This window comes from Pleuronectes platessa, chromosome 23, assembly GCF_947347685.1.
Source record: "Pleuronectes platessa chromosome 23, fPlePla1.1, whole genome shotgun sequence".
In the NCBI taxonomy this organism is placed as follows: domain Eukaryota; kingdom Metazoa; phylum Chordata; class Actinopteri; order Pleuronectiformes; family Pleuronectidae; genus Pleuronectes; species Pleuronectes platessa.
Window position 1 is genome coordinate 9,508,525 of NC_070648.1, and position 10,326 is coordinate 9,518,850.

General features: G+C 42.7%; 2 protein-coding genes across 3 annotated transcripts; both read right to left on the bottom strand.

Annotated features, from left to right (window-relative positions):
* Positions 1 to 739: 739 nt before the first annotated feature.
* Positions 740 to 7,741, bottom strand: LOC128430390 (oocyte zinc finger protein XlCOF20-like). 2 transcript variants are annotated; one of them, XM_053416432.1, is made up of 2 exons: positions 7,346 to 7,741; positions 740 to 3,026 (listed from the first exon to the last, which is right to left on the bottom strand). In XM_053416432.1, the coding sequence occupies exons 1-2, from the start codon at positions 7,638 to 7,640 to the stop codon at positions 1,696 to 1,698; spliced, it is 1,626 nt and encodes a 541-aa protein (XP_053272407.1). In that variant the 5' UTR covers positions 7,641 to 7,741; the 3' UTR covers positions 740 to 1,695. The 2 variants fall into 2 exon arrangements, with proteins under 2 accessions (XP_053272407.1, XP_053272408.1); XM_053416433.1 differs by lacking the exon at positions 7,346 to 7,741 and adding an exon at positions 4,209 to 4,254 and having other exon boundaries at positions 741 to 3,026.
* Positions 4,076 to 7,324, bottom strand: LOC128430387 (general transcription factor II-I repeat domain-containing protein 2). The gene is made up of 2 exons (XM_053416430.1): positions 4,408 to 7,324; positions 4,076 to 4,273 (listed from the first exon to the last, which is right to left on the bottom strand). Exon 1 carries the CDS (start codon positions 6,220 to 6,222, stop codon positions 4,408 to 4,410), a length of 1,815 nt encoding a protein of 604 aa, XP_053272405.1. The 5' UTR covers positions 6,223 to 7,324; the 3' UTR covers positions 4,076 to 4,273.
* Positions 7,742 to 10,326: the final 2,585 nt, after the last annotated feature.

A 10,326-nucleotide genomic window follows, 5' to 3' on the forward strand; every position in this document is an offset into this window, starting at 1 on the left:
TTTAACATTAGTTTCTGACAGAACAAAACCACATAGATCATAGATCAGTCATTCAAAACAAACATATTTAATCATATGAACTAGTCAAGAACATGCATATACATACTGTGCAAGGAAAACATTTCAACCATAAAAACCAGGAAGACATTATAAAATATATATATATGAGACATAAATCAAATCAGGAGAAACAAGAAAAATCAACACAATTCTTTTGTGTTATTCAATGAGTTATATTTTCTAGGGACATGAAAATGTTAAAACTAGGGATGCACCGCTACCGGCCGAAACATCGGTAGCGGCCGATATTCGCCTCGTTTACTGATATCGGCTTATCGGTAATAAACTTGACTTTCACCGATATCATTGGCCGATGTTTATATTTGTGGTAAAACCACTGGGCACGTGCCGCGGCTGGGGGAGCAGTCGCTCCGTCGCCCTCCTCTCCGCGCCGCCGGGGGCTCAGTGTGCGGCACCGGGAGGGCCTCATCCGGTGGCACCTCACGGCGCCGGCGCGGAAGGCGGGGAGGGGACTGGGTACGCGGTCAGCGGCGGCCACTCTGGACGCGTGTCGGGCCCTTCTCGCGGATCACCTCAGCTACGGCGACCGCTGGGGGAACCCTCTGTTCGCGCGGGGGGGGGGCACCCTGCGGTGCGCCTCGGCTGGCGCCTAGCAGCTGACTGAGAACTGGTGCGGACCAGGGGAATCTGTTTAATTAAAACAAGCATCGCGAAGGGCCACGGTGGGTGATGACGCGATGTGATTTCTGCCCGACACTCAAAACAGGTAAAACTGAGGAGGGCTTGTTAAGTTATCTTGACTCACGCAGTGTAACTTGGCGTAAAAAGTATGAGCGTAGCGTCTGTTTAAGTACTTTATTCTCATGTGCACCGGCTCTATTCATCCGTCTCATGCACAGGTAACAAGGGAATTGACAACATACGTTATACACACAGAAGCCGTAACACATCTAATAAACGGGCAATACTGCTACCGTAAATCAATGAGAAGAGCGTTCTCTATAATGATACTTTAACAGGGCTGTTTTAGACAGGGTAAAAGGTGCTGTTTTAAATTATTCTTGTGGTATTTTGACCAAAATATGTTACAGACATTTCATTAAGATCCCAAGGAACCATTTCAACTTGCGGTAAAATGGGCCTAATATGTCTCTGTTAAATAAAGTTTAGTTAAATCAGAGATTGTTTCATAAATCTGATTCAATTTGTGCTCATTAAAAGATAAGAGTGATGAATAGTGCTTTTTAAATAATTATTTAATTATTTTTCTGGCACAAAGGGGTGAATGAATAACAACAAAAAGAAAATAAACAAATATCGGTATCGGCTATCGGCCAGATTGTTATTTTAAATATCGGTATCGGTATCGGCCAAGAATTTCCATATCGGTGCATCCCTAGTTAAAACTGATCAAAAAAGACTGGGAGCGGAGTTCTCTAGTGGGTTGATCGGGTACTAACAGCTCTTTAAGGTAAAATGGCGCCATATTATTAAGGGCCTTGAAGGTGAGGAGGAGAATTTTAAATTCTATTCTAGATTTAAACGGAAGCCAGTGTAGCGATGTTAATACTAAAACGTTACAGAATGTTTTCATGTCCTGAGGAGAGACGCTGTCTAAATCGAATGCTTGCACCATGTCGTTGCTCAGTGCCCGTAACATTTCCGCGATATAGCCTAACCTAAACCAACTAACTCTGTGACTGTGCAAGCTCTGTGACTCCTCATATGTTTCGTTAAATCTGAGTTTCTGCTGAATCGGTTACCACACTCAGAGCAACTAACTAGATTCTCTCCGGTATGGATGCTCATATGTAATTTCAGTTGGTAATTTCGACTAAATCTTTTACCACACTCAGAGCAACTAAAAAGTTTCTCTCCCGTATGACTCCTCATATGTCTCGTTAAATCAAACCTTCTGCTAAATCTTTTACCACACTCAGAGCAACTAACTTGATTCTCTCCGGTATGGATGATCATATGGAATTTCAGTTGGTAATTTCGACTAAATGTTTTATCACACTCGGAGCAACTAAAGAGTTTCTCTCCTGTATGACTCCTCATATGTGTGTTTAGACTGCCCCTTTTGGTAAATCTTTTACCACACTCAGAGCAACTAAACGGTTTCTCTCCTGTATGACTCCTCATATGTATATTTAGACTGCCCCTTTGGGTAAATCTTTTACAACACTCAGAGCAACTAAATGGTTTTTCTCCCGTGTGACTCCTCATATGTGTATTTAGACTGCTTCTTTGGGTAAATCTTTGACCACACTCAGAGCAACTAAACGGTTTCTCTCCCGTATGAGTCCTCATATGTCTCGTTAAATCAAACCTTCTGCTGAATCGTTTACCACACTCAGAGCAACTAACTAGATTCTCTCTGGTATGGATGCTCATATGGAATTTCAGTTGGTAATTTTGACTAAATGTTTTACCACACTCGGAGCAACTAAAGGGTTTCTTTCCTGTATGACTCCTCATATGTATATTTAGACTGCCCCTTTGGGTAAATCTTTCACCACACTCAGGGCAACTAAACTTTTTTTTTTCTGTCTTACATCCGATATCAATTAGAGGGTGTTGGTTATTTCTTGTATTTAAACCAGATTGAGGTTCCCTGGTCTCCATCCAATCATCCTCACTGACTTCAGTCTCAGAAGAGTCTTCAGTCTTGTCTTCAGGACCTGTTTGTAAGCATCCATCAGGACCTGAGTTCCTGACTGGTTCTGGTCCTCCACACTCCGCTCTATTCTCCTTCATCTCACTCGGATGAAGATTTGACAATTTATGTTTCTCTTCATCTTCTTCACTCTTCACAGCGACAGGAGTCCATGTGAACTTGATATCAGAATCCTCCAGTCTTTGAAGCTGCTGTCCATCCTGATTAGTCCACGGTTCCTCCTCTTTAATGTGGGGGGGCTCTTGGTCTTCCTGGTCCACAAGGGGGCCCCACTGCTGCTGCTCAGGGGGATCCTCTTCTTTAATCACCACCAGTTGCAGGAAGTCTGCAGGGAGAGTAGAGAATAATTATGTTTTTTGTTCTCAATTAGTATCAAAATACCAACAATATTGTTTCCCTACCAGTGTTAATTTTGTTAACGAAAACTATGAAAACTATTCATTAATGACCCTTTTCCCATGAAGACGAAGTAAGGAAAACGGATCTTTGAAAATAAAAACGGACTAAATCTATTTTAACTTATTGTTGACGAGACGAAAAGGTTGGGGGTTGACTAAGTCACAATAATTGTTTAAAACATCATCATATCAGGCCGTCATGAAGTACCAGGAGCGGGCAAGTATGTGTGTGTGCTCCCAGCTTCCGCTCACTCGCTCAGAGACACAGTAAGATCAGAGCTCGTTCACGTCAAGCAGCCGCTCACTGACTCACCGGCTGCTTCTATACAGTGGAAACACTGAAAACACAGAGTTTCTCTGGTCTCAGCTGATCAGAGTTCAGCGCCGCAGCTTCTTGATCAGAGCAGAAGCTGCAGTTGGTTTGTATCGAGCTTCAGTTTCTGTGTCCGCCTCCAGTCTGACCTTTAAATATGGAGAGCACTAAAATAGCCCTACATAGTTCTGTGTTTAAATTATTTCAAAGTAGGCCTACACTTGCCTGTGTATTTTCTTCTCCTCTTCATAAGCGTTCAATAATAATAATAATACATTTTATTTATAAGACGCCTTTCAGGATACTCAAGGTCGCTGTACAACAGTCAACAATACAGTTAATTAAAAATTTTAAAATACACAAAGCAGAGCAGCAGCAGAACAACAACTTCAGCAGACAGGAACATTAAAAGTTATATGCCTGCCTAAACAGGTGGGTTTTAATGCTAGATTTAAAAAGAGTGATTGAATTTGGGTCAATGTTCCTGATGTCAGGGGGGAGGGAGTTCCAGAGGTGAGGGGCAGAGTGGCTGAAGGCTCTAGATCAGGGGTGTCAAACTCATTTTCACCAAGGGCTACATCAGCATAATGGTTCGCCTCGAAGGGCCACATTAACAGTATGAAAACAAAATGCAATGGAATTTAAAATAAATGAAACTACAACTTATTATATTGTTAGATAACTGTTTCTGTATTTATTATGTATTCAAGTCAAAGGGGGGTAGGACTATGGCACAACCAACATATGAAAGAAGCAGCATTTTTCAAAACAAAATGCTGCCTGTCCTTGAACACACAAGTAGATCCCTCCTCATCCTGAGACGCCATCTCACACATCCTCATTCATCTTGATCATCATGTTCTGGAAATAAAAGACACAAAAAGAAAATGCAAGCACAATCATTAATTTGTACACATATTCTACTGTTCTTAGTAAATACAACGCATTTATTAAATAAAAGGAAAAGGAAAAAAAGGATTTTTGAAAATGCTTACCTATTTTTTCTGGCCGGATGTCTGGCACCGTTTTCCGTTGGTCAGGGTGTCAATGTCTGGTTTTAGGTCTTGTGCTGAGGCAATCCGCAAAACAGCGTGCAGGTTGTCATCGGTGATGCGTGATCTGTGCTTGGTCTTGTTTACATTCATTATTGAAAACATCTGTTCGCACAGATAGCTGCTCCCAAACATGGACAGAACACGAGCAGCATGAAGTCGGAGCTGTGGCATCAAACCAGGGGGCAGGAGACGGTAAAAGTCCTCGATTGCAGAATCCTGGAACTTTGCTCTCAGGCCACTGTCACTTTGAAGCTCAATTAACTCCATCTGAAGGTGATGGGGTGCACTACAGACGTCAGTGGTGAAAGGATTTGTAAAAATGTCAAAACCAGATTGCTGCGCTTTAAAGTCAGAGAAGCGCAGATCAAACTCACACATTAACCGGTTCAGTTTGGTAGCCAACCGAGAACATGAAAAAGCACCGGGAATGGAGGCTGAGATGCTTTGACAAACAGGAAAGTGGGCGAGATTGTCCTGTTCCACCTGACACTTCCATAGATCGAGTTTTCGCTGGAAAGCTGTGATCATGTCGGACATCTGTGTGATGACTTGTTTACGTCCCTGGAGTTTCTCATTCAGATGAGCGAGATGCACGGTTATGTCGCACAACATAGCAAAGTCACACAGCCAGTTTGGATCTGATAGTTCAGGCAACGGTTTTCCTTTGCTCTGCATGAAAAAACCAATTTCTTCCCTCAGCTCAAAAAATCGTTTGAGGACTTTGCTCCTGCTCAGCCACCTTACTTCTGTGTGGTACGGCACATCTCCGTGCTCCGAGCCCATCTCCTGCAAGAGCAGCTGGAACTGCCGGTGATTCAGGCCGCGCGCTCGAATAAAGTTCACTGTTTTCATGACCGTGGTCATTATATTATCCAGCTCCAGAACCTTTCCACACAGAGCTTCTTGATGGATAATGCAGTGATAGGTTATCAGGGGCGTGTGACAGTTACTTTCTTGCAATTTCTCCTTCACTCGTCCAACCAAGCCTGATTTTCCTCCACGCATCGCAGGTGCTCCATCTGTAGTTAGTCCCACCAACTTTTCCCACGGCAATTTATGCTTACTTACGGACTTCTCCACTGCCTCAAAAATGTCCCGACCCGTTGTGGTCCCATGCATGGCGGCTACATCCAACAGCTCTTCGAGGACAGAGAGGTCCGGCTTCACTCCTCTAATAAAAATGGATAACTGCGCTGTATCCACGTTGTCTGTGCTTTCATCCACAGCTAATGAAAAAGCTAGACAGCTCCGTGTCTCTTCAGCCAGCTGTGTTGAGAGATTTCCTGCCAGTTCCTTAACTCGGTCCACGATGGTGTTTCTTGACAAACTGACATTTTTAAAAGTCTGTATCTGGTCGGGGCACACCTGCTCACACACCTTCAGCATGCACTGCTTAAAAAATGCACCCTCTGAAAAAGACTTTGAAGCTCGGGCGATTTCTTCGGCCACGATAAAGCTGGCTTTCACTGCTGCATCGTTTTTGCCCGTAGCTTTTCTGAACACATCCTGCTGCGACTGCAGTCTGCCTTTTAATTCTGCTGCTATTCCTTGTTTTTCTTGGAGGCTGAATTTAGCATACTGAGCTCCGTGTTTGGTGTCAAAATGCCGACGTAGATTATATTCTTTTACGACCGACACCGCCTCATAACATACAAGACATACCGGTTTTTCACCTTGAAGTACAAACAGGTATTCGTTTTCCCATCGTTCGTGAAACAGCCTTTCTTGTGCATCAATCTTTCTCTTCTTGGACATGTTGGGGTTTTGTTAACTTTCTCCTTTCCACCGGTGTATTGAACGCATAGCGGGGTTACTGCAGGGCGACTGTTTCCTTGACGGGCGCGTCGAAATGCATTGTGGGAGATGTAGTTTACGGTCAACGTGCGCTTTTAAGCAGCATACAGTGAACTTATTTTCAGACAATAATGCACCAGCTCTCGCGGGCCACATAAAACAAGGTGGCGGGCCACATTTGGCCCGCGGGCCTTGAGATTGACACATGTGCTCTAGATCCCATGGTTGACAGATGGACTCCGTTCAGTGTTTTCCTTTCTTGTAACAGGTAAAAATAGCAATAAAATGTCAACAGTTTTCTTTATTGTTGTTCTAAAATGTCATAAATGCAACAAACTATAGTTTAGTCAAGTATAACTTTACATAAAACTTTATTAGCTCTGTTATCAAATATTTATTGGGACTCGTGACAAATTTTATTTGGGGGAAGAGGGGGCAAAATGGCCCATTTGATAGTAAAGGTTGCCAACCCCTGCTATAGACCTATGCTAGGAGGGATATCTAATGGTCAACCTAAGTGCTGCAAGCTAGACTATTATGCAGCTGTAGACACAACACAGGGTCCCTGGGCCGGAGAAGGGAAGAAAAGGAGTTTAATGTGACAAAAATAGACTAAAATGCAATTAGTTTTCATCAGGGAAAACTAGACTAAAACTAAGAAGGATAAAAGTGACTAAATGTGATTATAACTAATATGCAAAACTGTTCGCTACCGATACTATGCTTCAATAAGAGAATGGCTCTACCTGTGCCATTGTCACCAGACTCCTGTAGTTTGATGATATGATATGTAGTTTGTGAGGCTACAGTAGTGTGCAAGTTAATCCTGGGTTTGAAATGCCAGAATTACAAGGTCATTTCTGTTCATTAGTTCATGCTGAATAAAATGTAGATTAACTGTTAAGTGTTTTTTTGTTTGCTTCCATGCATGTCGGTGTTTTTTGACAATGGATAAGCTTAGCCACCAAACAGCAGCTTAGCTCCATTAGCTAAACTAGTGGAGCTAATGTGATCTGTGCTAGCTAGTACGACACAACAGCTTAGCTCCAGTAGCTTAGCTATCTTTCCGGCTCCAGGGACTGACCTGTTCTGTGCAGCCGGACTACGGGCTTCATCGCGGCATCGAGCAGCCTCCTCTGGCGGCAGATCTCCAGCTCTGAACGCTCGGACTGCTCCACTCTGTCTTCGTACTCTGCCACGGTTTCCTCAAGCACCGCGAGGATCTCCTCTGCTGCCGCCATTAGCCGCTCGGTCAGCATCGCTATCAGCGACGGGACTTGATCCTTTCCTCCTCCTTTCTCCACCTGCAGCAGAAAGTCTTCGGCGGCAGCGCTGATCCGCTCATGTACCGACACCCGCAGCAGCTGCACGGCGGACATGTTCCTTCTTTTATAAGCACTTTGTGTCTCGGAGTGAACAAAGGCAGCCAGCGGGAAGAAAACACAGACTCCGAACTCCGAGCTCCGAGCCAGAAGCGACCCCTGCTGGACTAGATTACGAAGAGGAAACGAACGTACCAATACTACACAGTTGAAATACTTTGTTACAAGTACTTGTTAAACAAGTACTAAAGTATAAGCAACAAAATAGACTTGTCAAGTGGTGGAAGAAGAATTCGGATCATTCACTGAAGTATAAGTACAGAGACAGTAAAGTCATATTCTATTACTAGTAAAAGTAATAAGACATTGAAGTAGAAATACTCAATAATAAGGAAAAGTACCAAGACTGTTAAGTAAAAATACTCCATTGCAAGTTAAATTGCTAATGTATAGGACTCTTACCCCTTAAGAAGGAATTTTATATATTATATTATAATAATGTTAAGATATTATTGAATTAAAATAAACATAAGTATCCGAGTTCCCAACTGTTTCTGGTAACCGTTTATGTGACCTTTCCTTCATCATTGGTTAATACAATTTTGTTTGAAAAAGTCTACTGTCGCTAGTCCATATTCCCGGAGAGACAGGAAGCTCAAATCGTGGCAGCGGCAGCTCGTAGATTTTTAAAGGCAGTTGCATCGATTTGAGGCAGCTGACAGTTGTCACAGCTGTTTGGGGGCATATGCCCCTGCTCCCATCCGATTTGAGGGTAACCACCGCTATTTGTGACTTATTCCCTGAGATTGATATGTAGTTTATGAGTGTTTAACAGATTTTTATTGTTCTGAGCGCCTCTATAGGTATTTTTATGTAGCCTATTGTGCATTTCTTTATCTGATTCAATATCTGGTCTTTTTCTGCAGATATGCAAAACTGATCGCTATTTGAATGTATTGTTTGTTTCCATTAATCTGCCAAATGAGTGGAAGATGTTTTTACTTCACTTTTCTATAGTCAAGCTGCTGTAGGTCTCGCAGGAGAGACTATTTCAAGGTGTGTTAGGCCATAATGTATTATAATACAAATACTAAGTCAATTTAACTTTCAGATCCACTGAACAGTCTCGGGGCAATACACGCAAGACTGCCAAGGTGCTTTAACCAGTTTCATGTGCCGACAGGAAGGGTGTGACTTTCTGTGTGATGACCTTTATCCAGGCATCATTTTGAGATGTTGATAGAGAGTTGAGCTGTTACAATCTGGTGCATACAAGTGTGGCAGGACTTGACCGTGAATTCAATGGAATATGATAGTTAATGACTAAAACTGGAACCCTGCTTTATTTTCAATGAGTCCGATGGGGGCCTAATTGATGAGGCCAGTTGCAGCCGGGATGAAGCTGGTCTTGTGGCGGGAGGTTTTGGTCCTGATGGACCGGAGCCTCCTGCCGGAGGGAAGAACCTCAAAGAGTTTGTGACCCAGGTGGGAAGGATCAGCCACAATCTTGCCTGCACGCCTCAGGGTCTTAGAGGCAAACAGGTCCTGTAGAGATGGCAGATTGCAGCTGATCATCTTCTCAGCAGAACGGATGATACGCTGCAGCCTCCTTTTGTCGTTTGCGGTGGCAGCAGCGAACCAGATGGTGATGGAGTTGGTGAGGATGGACTCGATGATGCAGGTGTAGAAGTGCACCATCATTGTCTTTGGCAGGTTGTATTTCTTCAGCTGCCGCAGGAAGTACATCCTCTATATATCTTGTTTCTACTGATATGATTCATGACTAATATAATAAATATGTATACCTTATTTTTCTATTTTCCATGTCCTTCATGTCATTTTAAGGTTAAAATGGGTCCCTTACACAGTTTGTATGTGTGTTCTTAACTTGTTCATATGATTAAATATGTTTGTTTTAAAACAATGGTTTCTTGTTCGTGAGATTCAGTGAAAGTGTGTATTCCTTTATGTATTGATTGTGTTTTCAGTAATAAAAGTCTAAGATAAAGGCGTCGTCGCCCTCCTCCTCTTTGTTTCTGTACGAACGGAGGCTGCACTGGTTACAGTTGAATTGTCTCATCACGAAACAAATTAACCAGCTTCTCACAGTCAGACATATTTGACGTGAGATCGTAACTGGGAAATTTCAGATCAGAATATCTTACGAGTCGTCTGGAACGGAGCATTACACTCACACACAAGGACAGAGAAGCAGCACTGACAGAGGAGCCCTGGTTGACGTTGATGACAGTAAGTGTCAAACAGCAGGATTGTTAAATTCCGAGACAGCTGTGATGTCCCCAATCTATAAAATAAGATCATTATATTTTTATGCTTGTGTTTGAACTGGGATGGTTCGGTTCCGTCGGTCATTCTGTGTGATACTGGACTCAGTAGATCACAGATCTATATACGCTATATCAGCTGATCAGTCATCGTCATGGGACCATAAATCTCCTCCTTCTATTCACATGCATCCATCTCGCAGCATTACACACGAGTGTCACGGCAGTATATATATATATAATAAGAGCAATCGGGCCGCTGACTTCAAACATCATTGGATCCTAACCTCCGCTCTGGGATATAATTTGGAAGTAGAAGTTGAAAATGTATAGTTTTTCTTGATGATACACAGATATTAAAAACTATTAATGACTCTGCTCTGTAACTTCCCTGTTTAATGGAATCTGAACGTAATTTGCTGTTAGTTGTTTTATATCTTTTGCAATTGATGTTTTGT